This window comes from Physcomitrium patens, chromosome 5 (assembly GCF_059467195.1).
Source record: "Physcomitrium patens ecotype Gransden chromosome 5, ASM5946719v1, whole genome shotgun sequence".
Classification (NCBI taxonomy): domain Eukaryota; kingdom Viridiplantae; phylum Streptophyta; class Bryopsida; order Funariales; family Funariaceae; genus Physcomitrium; species Physcomitrium patens.
This window is the reverse complement of record NC_143414.1, coordinates 17,971,973-17,989,822: the sequence shown is the minus strand read 5'-3', so window position 1 is coordinate 17,989,822 and position 17,850 is coordinate 17,971,973. Positions and strand designations below refer to the sequence as shown.

Below are 17,850 nucleotides of genomic sequence, written 5' to 3'. Positions count from 1 at the left end.
GCATATTTTGTGCCATGTACAAAATCTATCACAGGTGAAGAAACAACTAAGCTTTTCATTGATAATATCTATCGCTATCATGGATTACCTAAAGATATCATATCGGATAGGGGAACTCAATTTGTGTCAAGATTCTGGAGGATCCTTTTCAAGATTTTAAAAGTGGACATAAAGCTATCTTTGGCTTTCCATCCTCAAACTGATGGACAAACAGAGTACGTAAACCAAGTCTTGGAGCAGTATTTAAGGTGTACCATCAACTACCAACAAGATGATTAGACAACCCTTCTACGATTGGCAGAGTTTGCTTATAATAATACGGTACATTCCTCCACGCAACAAACACCTTTCTTTGCCATATATGGCTATCATCCATGACTTGATGCTTTTGATTTTTCAAAAGTTGATAATCTTGCAGCAGAAGATATGGCAAATCGGTTGTCAGAGTTACATGCAATAATGAAGGCGCAATTGAAGGAAGCTCAAGAACGACAAAAGATAAACACAAATCTATATCGTAAGGAGCAATCACAACTCAACGTGGGTGATAAGGTTTGGCTACTTCATCGTAATATCAAGACCACTCGTCCTTGCGATAAGTTGGACTATGGAAGGCTGGGACCATTTTCTATTTCTGCACAAATCAATCCTGTTGCATATCGTTTATATCTACCGAAGACAATGAAAATCCATCCTGTATTCCACGTGTCTCTTCTTGAACCATACAAGACAGTGGACATACCAAGAAGATGACAAGCTCTACTTCCTCCTATAGAAGTGGACAATAATGAAGAGTTTGAAGTAGAAGAAGTCTTAGATTCAAGGCGGCGTCGAAATAAAATAGAATATCTTGTCCATTGGTGCGAAAATGGTATTAGTGAACATACATGGAAGCCAATGAAAATCTTGCAAATGCAGCAAAGGCGATGGAGGCTTTTCATCGACGACATCCATCAAAATCAAGATGAAAACCTTCTTTATAAAAGAAACAACATCTAGGTAAGATAATATTCTACTTTCAATTCTTGTTCGTAGCTTCATTATAGTAGTGGCGCTCAGGAGATGGAGAACCAACAACCAACGGATTTAACTCAAGAGCCTTCATTTGTTGACCTGCTGGACGAGACATTACGATTGTCACAACCTTCATGACGACGCAATCGAGATGAAGATCTTCAAGAACGACATGTTCTTCCTTGAATAGATGGTGAGATACAATGCGTTTAGTATCACGATTTGGGAAGGGACTCCCGATGTTTGGTGATTTTGCTAGAGGTAGGAACAACTCCTGACGGTGTTCCAAATATTCTATTCGAAGGAAGTTACGAAGGCCTCAACAATGATCAAATAACTGGGTGGTCTTTCCGCCCTGGTATGGGACACTACCGATGGTTGAGTGGCCCTATCAATCATCTTCGAAGAGAACAGAGATCAGAGTATGTGGCGAATACAATTCGTCGCATCATAGATTTCCTCAACATATGATGACCGCTCCTCGTGGAACTCGTCTCTAGAAGGGGAGGTAATGTCACGGCCATAATCATGTAAGCTAATAATTACATATAGAAATAGGTAAAAGTAAGTAAAAGTAAGTAAAAGTAAGTAAAAGTAAGTTAATTCTATAATATTTAATATAGAAGCTTTCTAGAAATTTCCTAGACGCTGCTTTGACTTCATAGGTGTCTTTAATTGACTTTTTGGATTAGAAACATGGTCAACAAGTTGGCCATGTACCACACATGTTGTTAGCTTGAAGATCAAGCTAACTATGTGGCCCACACGTAGAAAAACTTGCCTTGTAAGTCAAGGCATGTGCCCTACAAAGTCAACATATATTGGAGGTCCTATAGAACGTCGCCACGTACCTCCTAGTTAGAGAGTATATATAGAGACAAGAGTGAAGGCTTCTTCACTCTTGTCAACTCCTTTCTTGCTTCTAGTTTGTTTCAAGGATCTCTAGTTTTCTTGTCTTTTGGCAATAGCTATTCCAGTTTCTCTTTCAATATATATATACTTGTTTATATATATTTTGTTACCTGTCTTTGAATGAATGCTCTCTTGTTTGAATTGTTTTTTCATCGAATTCTTGTCCTTGACAACTATGGTCTTTAAACGTTACTTCTATAGGTTTTGATTCATGGGTGATGCTACCAGACAATAAAGGTCGCCCATCTATGACTTCAATATGAACAGGTTTTGATTTTTGTACTAAAGGGATCTTATGACGCTTTACAAATTCTTCGTCTAAAAAACAAGCAGATGCTCTTGAGTCTAGTAGTGCTAAGGTTCTCAGTTTTTGAGGGCCGATAAACAAAGTGATTGTAAAACAAAGTGCAAGTTGGGCAAAAAGAAAGGAACGTGATTGTTGTTGGGATATTTCATTGTCCAGCCGCACGGTTCCTACTGAGGCCGGGCATCCTCGTTTTCGTGAACAAATACTCCCCTAGTCTTGACTATGCCTCGATTTTGCTTTTTGGAGCAGTTTCTGACTTTGTGGCCTTCTCCACCGCAATACAAGCATAAATTTTCCTCCATACGTCGCTTTTTTTCTTCTATAGTAAGAGATTTGATACGTACCGCATCAATTTGCATGTCTTCTACCTCTGAATGTGAATTCACACCGCTTGTCGATATAGTTGGAGCATGGCGAATTGTATGTTGTCTTGAGCGTTGGTCTTGGCGACGTTAGAATAGGCGATTATCGTACTTCACAGCTTGGCTAATGGCTTCATTGAGCATTCGTGGATCAGGAAGAGTTAACAGCAAATCCTTCACATCATCTCTTAAACCCCAATAGAATTGACTCATCAACGCTTCTTCATCCCAATTGATGTCGCATATTAATTGCCTGAAATCCGAAGCATAGACTGTTGTAGAACGCATCCCTTGTCGTAGCGACCGGATCTTTGTTGTAGCCCATCGAACCTTATCGTGTTCACCAAATGCTTCTGCAAATGCTTCCAAAAAGGTTTTGAAGTTGTTTAATATGGATGATTGTTTCTCAAACAAAGGAGCAAACCATGATAGAGCTTGTCCCGTAAGTAAGGTTCCAACAAGCCCAACACGTGACTCCTCCGTTGGATATCGTTCGGGCTGTAAAACTGTTATCAACCTGATTTGATTGACGAATCCTCGAAACTTAGAACGTGTTCCATCGAACTTATCTGGAAGGCTAACTCAAGGCTCCTTATGTTGTAGAACTAGTGGTTCTTGTCGAACCTGAGGTAAAGTTGTTTCTCCAAGTGCAGAAGTTTGAGGCTGGTGTAGTTTAGATTGTGCTATCCCAGATACCCCATCATTATGAAGCCTTGCCACCACTCCTTCAATCTCTGCAGTTCTTTGTGATAACGTAGCGAGGGCATTCATAATAGCATCTAACTTAGACTCCAAACTTTCTGTCATACTAATGTCTTGACCTCCGGCCATTCTAAAAGAAGGACAAAAATGACTCTACAAGAGACAATATTGGTTTATAGGAGGATAATCCACAACCTATAAAACGCCTTAATAATTTCAAGAAGAGGGATAATCCACTCTCTCCAAGAAGAATAAGACTCCAATATTATAACAGAAGAAGTATCAGTTTAGAGGAGGGTAATCCGCAACCTCTAAAAAATGCTAGTATACCTTCAAGTAGAGGGGTAATCCACACTCTACTAAGAAAGAACTAGCTCTGATATCTCAAGTTAGTGTAGTCTCGACAAACTGTCACGGACACAAAATACAGACTTGAAATCTAACAAGAAGTTCAAGAAGAAGTGGCAGAACTAGATTAAATAGATGAGTACAAGAACAACACCAGAAAGGTGAGCTAGAACTCCAAGAGATGTGTTGTCGAGACTGAAGAACTCTTCAGCCTCGATCCCAATATATACTCCTATTTAGGAAGCTTCTCAAGCTACTTCTATTAACTAGGAAGCTTCTAGAAAGTTCTAGAGGCTTACTTTCTAGAAACTTCTAGAAACTTCTCTTCTAGAAGGTTCCAGAGACTTCCTTTTTAGAAGCTTCTAGAAACTTCTCTCTAAAAGGTTCCAGAGGCTTCTGTTCTAGAAGGTTCCAGAGGCTTGTTTTCTAGAAGGTTCTAGAAACTTCTCTCTAGAAAGTTCTAAGGAATATGTCCCTAACAGAAGCTTCCATACCAAATACTATAAAATCAACTTACTTTTATCTATTTTTACTTACTTCTACTTATTTATATATGTAATTATTGGCTTACATGTGTATGTCCGTAACATTAAGAGACAATGTCAAGGACTTATAGTTGTCTATGCTAGATCTTCAAACACTCAATGAAGCCATTAGTCAAAGTAAAAAGTATAATAACAATTTATTTTCATGGCGATAAGATAAACACATCAATTACAGTACATGTATATATCAATTATTGTAGAACTTCTTCACTATCTAATTCTAATGAGCATTTGGAAGTAGAAGATATGTAGATTGATGTAGTTTGCTTCAAACTTCTTTCTGAGCAGGAAAAAAAGCATGAAAGGGAACTTGGCCAATGCTTATATTTTAGAAAACCTAGCCATAAGGTTGATAATTATTCAAAGAAATGTTGGCGTACATATCAAATGAAGAGTGTGGCTATGCCATCAAAAGCTTTACAAGAAAATGAAGATTGATGTACAAGGCACATATAACTTTGTATGTATTAAAGAGGGAGCTAAATAGAAGACAACATTTTGTATCAGGTATGGATATTTTGAATACAACATCATGCCTTTTGGACTTACCAATGCACTAGTTATATTCCAATATTTAATGAATGATATATTTTGCAAGCATCTCAATGACTTTATTGTGATTTATTTGAATGATATTCTAATCTTTTCTAAGAAACTTAAAGACTATAAAAAATATATCTGCCTTGTGTTAGAAAAGCTACAAAGTATTGGAATATATCTTTATCACAATTTGACTTTTATATCACGTATCTACTCGAGAGTCAACAAGAGTTATCAAATGCATTATCAAGACATTCCTACATTGAACTAAAAGAAGGCAAGGTAACATATAATCAACAATGGACAACCTTGTTAAAGCTTAAGTAATTTCACCTTTGAACAACTAATATATCAATGCTTGAGGATTTATCATTTCTTAATTAAGTTTGTAAAGCCTCAACCATAGACCCTTTTGTTCTTAATATCAAGCGTCTTATCAATAATATTCTTAAAGAATCTTCTAAATTCAAGATTGAAGACAACATCGTATTCTTTGAAGAACGTTTCTTCACTCTTGAAGGACCAACTCACCGACGTGTTCTTCAAATATGCCATGACTTCCTTGTAGCCAGATATTTTGGATTCAATAAGACCTTGGAACTTCTATCTAGAGACTTTTGGTGGCCTAAAATGTAGAAGGATGTTGAAGAGTTCATATTATCATTTGATACTTATTAAAGATCAAAGAATCTTTAACATCAGTCATATGAAATTCTTCAATCCCTTCCTATTTCAAAACAACTATAGTCATCTATCTTCATGGATTTCATTACAAATCTTCTACCATCAAATTCATTTGATACTATCTTTATAGTTGTTGATTAATTGACTAAGATGGCATATTTTATACCTTACAAGAAGTCAACTACTAGTAAAGAAATGGCAAGATTTTTTTATTGACAATGTCTATCATTACTACGGATTGTTAGATGATATTGTGTTGGATTGTGGACCACAATTTATATCAAGGTTTTGGAAGGCACTCTTTAAGATTCTTAAGATTAATATCAACATTTTTTCTGCCTTCCACCCTCAAATTAATGGCTAAACAGAGCGAGTCAACCAAATTCTTGAGCAATATTTGAAGTGTCCTATCAACTATCAACATGACGACTAGACTTCTTACTTGTCATTGGTGGAATTTGCATATAATAATACAATCCATGCATCTATGTAACAAATGCCATTCTATTCAAACTACAATCATCATGTAAAGTTGGATATGATAGAGCCTTTAAAGTTGATAAATCTAGTTGTAAAGGAGTTTGCTATAAAGATGACCGAACTTCAAGCAACCATGAAGACTCACCTAAAAAAGGCTCAAAAATGTTATAAGCTAATGGCAAATGAATTTAAGAAGGAACATCTTCCATTCCAAGTTGGTGACAAAGTGTGGCTTCTTTAGTGCAATATAAAAACCAACATGCCATATGACAAGTTGGACTACTAAAAGTTGGAACCATTTGTGATTCAAAAATAAATCAATAATGTAACTTATGGCTTAGAATTACCTTCATCCATGAAAATTCATCCAATCTTTTATATTTCACTTTTAAAAAGGTATAAAGAATCGAATATACTATATCAAAAACAACCACCACATCCTATAGATGAAATCAATGATCATGTTGAATTTGATGTAGAAGAGGTATTGGATTCAAGGATAAGACATAGAAGGCTTGAATATCTATTCTATTGGCGTGGATATGATATCAACAATTATAAGTGGGAACCAGTTGACAACCTTATAAATGGATAAATAAAGATTCAAAAGTTCCATCAACAACAACCATTCAGACCAAAAGTGGCAAAATGAAGAACAATAGCTTAGTAAGATGGCTTCACCATGAAGATTCTTAATTCTTGGCCTCATAAAGAAGAAGAAGAGGTAGCTTTTGAAGAGGTAATTTTTTCAAATGTTTAGAATAGTATAAGTTAATAGTTCAAATATATGACCATAGTCTATTTATATTCTTTTGATCTTGTCTACTTTATGTGATGTAGATAGTTAAGAGATAGACACCTTGTGAATCATAATATCTCAACCAAGTAGCTTACGGAGACAATCCCAAGATGAAGAGCTGCTTGAACCACAAAGACATCAAATGATATACAATAATAGGTCGTTGATAATTATATTTGAGGTAGAACTTGCCTATGAAGGACGTCCAGAAGGAGTATTTATAGGACAATTTTATAACAAAGATATTAAAATTCATGCTTGGTTATAAGTAAAAGGCTTGGAGCATTATTGATGGCTACAAGGGCCTATGAACTATTTGCCTCGCAAAAAAATAAGTGGAATATATAACGAATACCATATGACACATCTTCAATTTCTTGCGCATATACTGACTTGTAGCAACATTGCTTCTCAGAGATCTTGAAGCTAGACGAGAAGATGATGTCACAAACATACACCTGAAGAAGGTTCGAGAAGGTTCAAAGAAGTTTTAGAAGGTTTCTCAAGGACAAGAACTCGATGAAAAAACAATTTAGACAAGTGAGCCTTCACTCAAAGAGAGGTAACAAAATATACATAAACAAGTATATATATTGAAAGAGAAACTGGAATGGCTATTGCCAAAAGACAAGAAAACTAAAGACCCTTGAAACAAACTAGAAGCAAGAAAGGAGTTGACAAGAGTGAAGAAGCCTTCACTCTTGTCTCTATATATACTATCTAACTAGGGGCTACGTGGCGACGTTCTATAGGACCTCCAATATGTGTTGACTTTGTAAGACACATGCCTTGACTTACAAGGCAAGTTCTTCTATGTGTGGGCCACATAGTTAGCTTGATCTTCAAGCTAACAACATGTGTGGCACATGGCCAACTTGTTGACCACGTTTCTAATCCAAAAAGTCAATTAAAGACACCTATGAAGCCAAAGCAGCATCTAGGAAGTTTCTAGGAAGCTTCTATATTAAATATTATAGAATTAACTTACTTTTATCTACTTTTATTTACTTCTACCTATTTCTATATGTAATTATTAGCTTACATGATTATGGCCGTGATATTATCCCCCCTTCTAGAGACGAGTTCCACGAGGAGCGGTCATCATATGTTGAGAAAATCTATGATGCGACGAATTGTATTCGCCACATACTCTGATCTCTGTTCTCTTCGAAGATGATTGATAGGACCTTTCAACCATCGGTAGTATCCCATACCAGGGCGGGAAGACCACCCAGTTATTTGATCATTGTTGAGGCCTTCGTAACTTCCTTCGAATAGAATATTTGGAACACCATCAGGAGTTGTTCCTACCTCTAGCAAAATCACCAAACATCGGGAGTCCCTTCCCAAATCGAGATACCAAACGCATTGTATCTCACCATCTATTCGAGGAAGAACATGTCGTTCTTGAAGATCTTCATCTCGATTGCGTCGTCTTGAAGGTTGTGACAATCGTAATGTCTCGTCCGACAAGTCAGCAAACGAAGGTTCTTCAGTTGAATCCGCTGGTTGTTGGCTCTCCATCTAATTAGCATCACAAATGCAAAGAAGTTACAAACAAGGATAGGAAATTGAATGTTATCTTGCCTCAATCTTATCTCTTTTATAAGAGAGATTTTCATCTTGGTTTTGATGGATGTCGTTGATGAAAAACTTTGACTTTAGCTGATGCATTTATTAGATTCCTGGATGGCTCCCATGTGCGTTCACAAATATCATATCCGCGCCAATGAACAAGACATTCCAGCTTATTTCGGCGCCGCCTTGAGTCTAATATCTCTTCCACCTCAAATTCTTCATTATTATCTACTTCTGTAGGAGGCGGTGGCATTTGTCTTCTTCCTTGTATATCCACTGTCTTATATGGTTCAAGAAGAGATACGTGGAATACAGGATGGATCTTCATTGACTCCGATAGATGTAACCGATATGCAACTGGGTTGATCTGTTCAAAAACAGAAAAAGGGCAAAGCCTACAACAGTCCAACTTGTCACAAGGTCGAGTAGTCTTGATATTGCGACGAAGTAGCTATACCTTATCACCCACGTTGAGTTGTGGTTGCTCCTTACGATATAGATCTGTGTTTATCTTTTGTCATTCTTGAGCTTCCTTCAATTACGTCTTCATTATTGCATGTAACTCTGACAACCGATTTGCCATATCTTCTGCTGCAAGATTATCAACTTTTGAAAAATTAAAAGTATCAAGTCGTGGATGATAGCCATAATTGGTAAAGAAAGGTGTTTGTTGCATGGAAGAATGTACCGTATTATTATAAGCAAACTCTGCCAATGGCAGAAGGGTTGTCCAATCATCTTGTTGGTAGTTGATAGTACACCTTAAATATTGCTCCAAGACTTGGTTTACGGGCTCTGTTTGTCCATCAGTTTGAGGATAGAAAGCCAAAGATAGCTTTATGTCCACTTTTAAAATCTTGAAAAGGATCCTCCAGAATCTTGACACAAATTGAGTTCCCCTATCCGATATGATATCTTTAGGTAATCCATGATAGCGATAGATATTATCAATGAAAAGCTTAGTTGTTTCTTCACCTGTGATAGATTTTGTACATGGCACAAAATATGCCATCTTGGTGAAACGATCTACTATCACAAATATAGAATCATAAGATCTTGAGCTTGGAAGATCTGTGATGAAATCCATAGAAACAGAAGACCATGGTTGTTCTAGTATAGGTAATGGCTGAAGAAGTCCGTAAGGTCGATGACGAGGAATTTTTGATCTTGAACAAATATCACAAGATTGTACAAAGTCTTTGACTGACTTCCACATTTGTGGCCACCAAAAATCTCTTGATATGAGTTCCAAAGTCTTATTATATCCAAAGTGCCCTGCTGTTGGAAAATCATGACGTGCTTGAAGAACACGTAAACGTGCTTCTCCTTCTGGAACATATAGGCATCCTTCAAAATATAATAGATTATTCTTGAATTCGAACTTAGAAGAATCATGAGACTTGGAAGAATTATTCTCAATATCATGAATAAGAGGGTCTGAGGACATACTGGACTGGATTTGCTTGAGAAAAGTTGAATCAACAGTCAATGTTGATTTCATTGCTCGGAGATGAAATTGCTCCGGTTTCAAGAGGACCGTTCTTTGTTGCTCAAAAGCTGCATCTCCTTCTTTTGGTGCAAAATAAGAACATCTAGACAATGCATCGGACAAACCTTGTTGTTTTCCTGGCCAATAAGTGATAATGAACTCGAATCTTGACAAAGACATATTCCAACGAGCTTGACGATGATTCAACACGCATGCTGACATGAAATACTCGAGGTTCTAGAGATCTGTATACACAGTGACTGGACTAGAAGCGCCTTCTAGATAATGACACCATTCTTGAAAAGAATCCATGATTACAACCAGTTCTTTATCGTGGATCTCATAATTGATCTCGGCTGCTGAGAATTTTCTTGAATGAAAAGCTATCGGATGAAGTTTGTCATTTGTTCCCATTTGTGACAAAACTGCACCCAAGGCAAAATCTGATGCATCTATTTCCATAAAAAATGCCTTGGAAAAGTCAACACGATATAAGACTGGTGCAGATACAAACGATGTCTTCAAGGCTTCAAATGCTGCTTCCGCTTCTTGATTCCATTAGAATTTGTCTTTATTGGTCAAGCGTTTAAGTGGAGCTGCAACTCGTGAAAAGTCTTTGATGAAGATCCAATAGTAATTGGCAAATCCCAAGAAACATTAGACATCTCTTACTGTCCTTGGAATCTTTCAATTCATGATTGTCTGGACTTTCTTAGAATCCATCATGAGACCATCATTTGAAATGATGTATCCTAAAAAGTCAACTTGAGTAGTATGAAATACACACTTTTCCATCTTGGCGTACAATCCTGCATCTCTAAATTTTTGTAATACTTGACGAACATGTATTTCATGCTCTTCGACGTTGTTAGAATAGATCAAGATATCGTCTAGATAGCAGATGACAAAATTGTCTAAGAATTCACAAAATACATCATTCATGAGATGTTGAAAAGTAGCTGGTGCATTCGTGAGTCCAAAAGGCATGACATTATATTCGAAATGTCCGTACCTACTCCGAAACGCAGTCTTCCATTCATCTCCTTCCTTGATTTGTACTAGATTATATGCTCCTCTTAGATCTATTTTTGTATAGATCTTAGCTTGATTCAACTGGTCAAGGAGTCCTGATATTAAAGGTAATGGATACATGTTCTTGATTGTGATCTTGTTGAGTCCTCGATAATCAACACACATTCGTAAAGATCCATCTTTTTTCTTTACGAATAGAATTGGAGCTCCTGCTGGAGATTTTGAATGGCGTATCAAATTCTTCGCTAAATTCTCGTCAATATATGTCTTGAGTTCAGCCAACTCATCTTGCGATAACGTATAAATTGATCCAAATGGTGGCTGAGTTCCTTCCTTGAGGTCGATTGAACAATCATATGGACGATGCTCAGGAAGAATATTTACATTCTTTTTCTAAAAAACTTCTTGATACTCCTGATATTGACTTGGAATGCGACTTGAAGTCTTTACGTTTTCAAAAATAGGTGCAGCATAAATAGCAAAAGTTGATCCTTCTTTTGCTACGTATATAAATACTTTTGTACCTATCAGTACGGATTTTACTATACTAGACTTATAATTTTTTACTTGGTTGGTAGAACTATTAATAACGCTCTGGAAAAAGTCAAATTTACGCAAATTCCAATCTATTCGAGGGTTATATTTTTCTAGCCAGGATAAACCTAAAATAACTGGATTGGATGGGGATTTAATTATGTTAAAAGCTATGTAGCTATCATGACCGTCTATTGTTACTTTTATAGGATGAGTTTCATGAGTGACATCTCCAGAAGACAAGGGACGACCATCTATGACTTCTACATGTACTGGTTTAGGTTTTTGTACAAAGGGTATTTTACGACTTTTAACAAATTGTTCATCTAAAAAACATGCTGAGGCTCCCGAATCTAATAAAGCAGAGGCTTTGTAATTCTTAGGTCCTAAATATAAGTCTATTATAAAACAAGGAGAGGGTTCTGAGGAGAGGATAGGACCTTCATTAGGAATTGTACAAGGTTCCAGCTGCATGGTCCCTATTGTAGCTGGACAAATCCGTTTCCCGACATGTTGTCTTCTTTGACCGTCGTACCCCTCATTTTATAGTTGCGTCGTTTCTTTGGACAATGTTGAGCAGTGTGCTTAGGTTCTCCGCAATATAAACATAATCTTTCTTGACGACGACGAATCTTTTCTTGCTCAGTTAGGGGTTTAAAACGTACTGCGTCAATTTGTATGTCTTCTACTTCCGAATGTACGTTTGGCAAAGATGTTGATGTTGCCATTGAGTAATAATGTTGAGGTTCTCGTGAATGATTTTCGGATCGAAATTCGAAAAGTCGATTATCACATTTTACCACAAAATTGATTGCTTGACTCTAAGTTTGAGGATCAGGTAAGTTGAGCATCAATTTCTTTACTTCGTATTGCAATCCATAAAGAAATTGATTGATGAGTGCAGCATCATCCCACTTGATGTCAATTGCAAGTTGTCGAAATTGTGAAGCATACATTGTTACAGAGTGATTTCTTTGTCGCAAATTTTGGATCTTATTTGTTGCAACACGAGTTGCATCGTGTTCACCATACATAGATCGAAACTCCGCCAAAAAAGCTTCCAAATTATCCAATATTGGATTTCGTTTTTCAAAAAAAGACGAAAACCACGATAGTGCAGAACCAGAAAGTAGAGTGCCAATAAACCTGACTTGTGATCCTGGAGTTGGATAGCTTTGCGGTTGAAGTTCAATTGCCAATTGTACTTGATTGATGAATCTTCAAAACTTTGATCTCGTACCATCAAATTTCTCGGATAAGGCAATTCTTGGTTCTCTAGTGCTTACAGGGTGTTGTACAATTGAAGAAGGAACGTGATTTGTTGTAGATGTTGAAGCAGCTCCGATCATCTCTATATCCCTACTTTCTGCTATTCTTGTTCTTTCCTGTGTTGGTGAATTGAGTTGATGCATGGCAAGCATTAACTCCCTCATTTGCTCTTGTATTTGTGCCATTGCACTCTTCATTTCAATAAGCTTTGCCATAATGACAATAAGAAGAAAAATTTGTTTATTACTGCTCAAGACAAAAGAAAAGAAAGACTTGATAACAAAGAAGATACTAAGAACAATATCAGTTTAGAAGTGGGTAATCCGCAAACTTCTAATACGCTTATGTCTTGTCAAGAGAAAGGAATAATCCACTCTTACTCAAGAAAAACAAAGCTCTAATATTGTAAGTGTACTCTTGTCAATCTGTCAAGGACAAGAACTCGATGAAAAAACAATTTAGACAAGTGAGCCTTCACTCAAAGAGAGGTAACAAAATATACATAAACAAGTATATATATTGAAAGAGAAACTGGAATGGCTATTGCCAAAAGACAAGAAAACTAAAGACCCTTGAAACTAGACTAGAAGCAAGAAAGGAGTTGACAAGAGTGAAGAAGCCTTCACTCTTGTCTCTATATATACTATCTAACTAGGGGCTACGTGGCGACGTTCTATAGGACCTCCAATATGTGTTGACTTTGTAGGACACATGCCTTGACTTACAAGGCAAGTTTTTCTACGTGTGGGCCACATAGTTAGCTTGATCTTCAAGCTAACAACATGTGTGGTACATGGCCAACTTGTTGACCACGTTTCTAATCCAAAAAGTCAATTAAAGACACCTATGAAGTCAAAGCAGCGTCTAGGAAGTTTCTAAGAAGCTTCTATATTAAATATTATAGAATTTACTTACTTTTATCTATTTTTACTTACTTCTACCTATTTCTATATGTAATTATTAGCTTACATGATTATGGCCGTAACAAGGTTCTAAGAAGGTTCTTGTAGATCCTACAAGGTTCCAAAAGGTTCCAATAGTTTTTAAGAAGGTTCTAAAAGGTTCCAATAGATTCTAAGAAAGTTTTAGAAGATCATAGGAAATCCTAAGAGGTTCTAGGAGGCTATAGATGATTTAAGAAGTTGTCAAAGAAGGATCTTAGGCTTGATTTGTTTCCAAGCCTCATGGAAATTTTTCAAGAAGCTTCTTAGGACCTAGTATATATAGGAGTCAAGGCTGAGGGGATCCTCAATCTTGACAATTTATTTTTCATGGTCTAGTTAGGACCTTCTTGCCTTGTATCTAATTATTGTTCTAATATCAAGTTAACTCTATTTCTTAGTCTTGAATCCTTGTCTTATATAAGGTCCCTAATGTAATCTTGCACCAACCTAGCTTGTGTAAGCTTTTCTCACTAATCAAATATTATCTTCTCTGCATTGATAGGCCGAAATTGATTCCTAAATTCGGTCTCAAACTCCTCCCAGTCACAAAATCTACCTTGAGCTCTATAGATTTGAACTTGATCTTGTCACCAAATGGCTATCATATCTCTCAAATAGCTAGCTACATATATAATTCCTTCAATGGTATTTGCTCTAAATAGTTAAATGTATTGTTGCATGTTGAAGAACCATTGACATACATCTTCTTGTCTTGAAGTCTTAGAGTATGTATTAGACTTACTCAATTTTAACCTAACAGATGTCGACTCTCTTGTCCTCAAGGCTTTTATTTGTCTTTGCAAAGTAGCTATCTAGCCTTAGAAGTATTGTATTTAAGCCTCCATTTGAGATTGCTCCACCATATCTTTTATACTGTAATTTCTTAGGTAGACTATATTATTATAATACCTTTTCACCTTCCGATTGATTTTTAAGAGTAGCTCGTGGTAGCTTCAACATAGTACTCTATGAGACCATAATAACTGAGCTTGGATTAGATGATGACTATTGATACACTACCAAAAGGTCAATATAATCAAATAATTATGTATTTTTTCAAATTAAAATCATATGATACCATATGTCAATATAATATTATAAAAACAAGTCTTGAGATAATTCAAATTGTGAATAATGAGGAATATTCTTCCAAAAGTAGGCTATTAGAATTGTAAAGGCAACAATCAAGGTAGATAATCCCCTTCTACTTAAACACCTACAAAAACTTTGTTATTGATCTTCTTTTAGTGAGCCTTAACTTATTGAAAGCTTGACTTAATAGCACATCACATTCTTAAAGATTAACATCAAATTTTGCTTGGCGCTCTTAATTTTGTTCTTCAAAGTCATGACATCAAATTTGCATGCTACTAAAATAGTATATTATATTTTATAATTTATTTTTATAAATAAGATATAATTTTTATGAAATATATTTAAATATATATGATTTTAATTTGAAAAAATACATAATTATTTGATTATTTTATATAGAAACTAGAATTTGAATCTAGCCTTGTTACTTTCAAATATTACTCCCCAAAGCAAAGCAAATGACCCTAATGTCAGTAAAGAAGATTTACAAAAAATGACATAGTGACAACATAGATCCAAATCTACTGTTGTATTTTGCAATCCCTACTTCAAAATGACATTTTAAAATCTTGACCTAATATGAGAATTTTTATAGAAAATATAAGGTATAAGATTTTCTGGGATTACGTAAATAATTCAAGATTACCTGGGATACGTATGTATACGATATAGAATACGTATTGTGCAGCGTGGACTCACCGAGAGCCATCAGCATTGAAAGTCGGTGACGCGACCGGAAGGGTCGTCGAATCCGCCGATTGAGGGTCCGAAACATGAAGAAATTCCAAATCACTCCGTCAGTTCACATCATCGTGGGACGCCACCTTGTGTTTGTGGTGTAGGCACATCGTCAGATTTTTGTCAATCGCTGCTGGACCGTTCCGCAGCCGCTAGGTCTTGCCTCTTTGTGAAATGTTCCTCGCGAAATTAAGCGCTTCGTGGGAATTTAGAGTGATTCTTTCGTGTTTCGATTCGTTTTCTTGGTTTGGGTTACCGTATTTGTAATGCTATAGGAATTTTGAGCGGGTTGCATTGTGTGTTGAGTTATCCCGAGGTGGCCGCTTGGGGAATTGGTGGGAATTTGTGTAATCGGTCTCAGACGTGTGGATCTGTAAATATTTTCCAGGTTTTATCTACATTTTGGAGTTTTCTGTGTTGAGTAGATTGGTGCTGGCAGATGAGAGCATCGTAAATGTCGGCTATGGCCATGACCATGGTGTCTTGCTCTTCTGCACCTGCGTCTCTTTCTCGCCACTCAGGCTCTGCCTTTGTGGCGACAGGGATCCATCTCCAGCCGTGTCTTACTTTTCCCAAGCCTCTTTTGCGGGGGACACCCATCTGCCGAATTTCGTGTGTTGAGCTCAACAAGAGCTCTAATTTGCGGAGAAGAATTTCTTTGGGAATTCAAGCTTTGAGCTCGAGGAGAGACTGGAGCTTTTCGTCGGCGGCACAACAGCAGGAGACTCAAACTGTCGAGGAAGATCTTCCGGCCGAGCTGCGCGAGATCGTGCGATTGTTTCAGGCGGTAGGAGAACAGCGCGCGCGGTATCAACAGCTGCTCTATTATGGTCAGAAACTGAAGCCTCTTGCGAAGGAGTTCTGCATACCGGAGAACAAAGTGGATGGCTGCGTGTCGCAAGTGTGGGTGGTGTGTAAGCTTGGCGAGGACGGGCGTGTTTACTTCGAGGCTGAGTCGGATTCTGCTCTCACAAAGGGCCTGGCAGCCCTTCTAGTCAATGGACTTTCTGGTGCGACCCCTGCGGAGGTTTTAAAGGTTTCCCCAGATTTTGTTCAGAAGCTAGGGTTGCAACAGAGCCTCACCCCGTCGCGAAGCAATGGCTTTCTCAACATGCTGAAACTTATGCAGAAGAAGACGATGCAGTCATACGTGGAATCTTCTGTTCCGAAATCTGACAGCGCTGCGTCATCTACTGCAACGGATCCTGAGCCTAATCAACCAGATGCTTTACTTCCCGGGAATGACTCAAAACCAAGGGAAGAGAAGGTGATGACGGTGAGGGATAGTATCGAGAGGAAGCTTTCGGAAAGGTTGAACCCCGTGCTAATAGAGGTGGAGGATGTATCTCATCAACACGCGGGCCATGCTGGCGCATCAAGAGGCTCTTCCGAGACTCATTTCAACGTGAAGGTTGTTTCGGAAGAGTTCCAAGGATTGAGCCTCGTGAAGCGACATCGTCTTATCTATGGACTACTGCAGGAGGAGCTTCAGAATGGTCTGCACGCTCTTTCCCTCGTCACCAAAACCCCAGCTGAGATTTCCGACAAACCCTAGAAATACATCTTTGTAATACATCAAGTAAATTCTATAATGCCACATAGATCTGGCACCTCATTTTACCATTTATTTTCATAGGAATTAGCCATTAAGCAAGCAAGAGTCATTTCAAATGATGTGTTGTGCGTTCCCAAAGTGTTCATTTCTCGTGAACCAATGTAAAGACATGGCCATTTGGCTCTCACTCGCCTGACGAGGACCACATAGCGAACCCATGCAATATTATATTAAATATTTCTTCTCGGAAGTCTGTTGCACAGTCACTAAGGTCATTGGAATTGAGTGGCCGTAATCCGCGGCCTTATTGTTGCATGGTAGACAAATCTAATGACTATTTGCATTTCTTTCACAAAAATATTGCTCAGGCCATTTCAAAATGAGAGGACATCTGACAAGGATGAACTGGGTGATTCATAGCAGTACAACACACTACGTAGTGGCAGATACTGCTCATATAAAATGTGCAGCACCATTCATGCTGGATTTTGTGTGACCAGGTGGTGCCTTCTTGGTGTACTCTAGTAGATGGCTAAGAACCTAAGAACGCACATCCGACCCACCTCGTGTCTCCGAAAATTTCCCCTTATTCAACATGTGAATGAATGACGGAGTGTTCCAGTTCTTGCATGTCCAAGCACGTTGTCTTTTCCTCGTCATCTTAAGAATTCCCTTGCATTTAACAACAAAGCAGCACCCATCCATCGTGGCATCTGACCGACGCCTGGCGCTCTACCATGACTCACTCACACGCTTTCGAAAGTTACCCATAAAGTATGGTAACGCACATAATTAGCACATTAGGCGCTCCAATGTGATGAATCCTTCTTCCATGAGACAGCATTCACACTTGGCAACCAAATCGGAAATATCTTCGGCCCCGATGTATTGAAACAAGTTGCCAAATTAGGACGCGGTTAATG

At 37.6% G+C, this 17,850-nt stretch overlaps 1 protein-coding gene across 1 annotated transcript; it reads left to right on the top strand.

The window, feature by feature from the left end:
* The first annotated feature begins 15,416 nt into the window (after positions 1 to 15,416).
* Positions 15,417 to 17,177, top strand: LOC112282577 (sufE-like protein 1, chloroplastic/mitochondrial). Its single transcript, XM_024520334.3, has one exon. The coding sequence runs from the start codon at positions 15,827 to 15,829 to the stop codon at positions 16,925 to 16,927; it is 1,101 nt and encodes a 366-aa protein (XP_024376102.1). The 5' UTR covers positions 15,417 to 15,826; the 3' UTR covers positions 16,928 to 17,177.
* Positions 17,178 to 17,850: the final 673 nt, after the last annotated feature.

Bases quoted from the DNA above. Each gene is read 5' to 3' on its own strand.
- LOC112282577 (XM_024520334.3), top strand. From the start codon at position 15,827: ATGTCGGCTATGGCCATGACCATGGTGTCTTGCTCTTCTGCACCTGCG.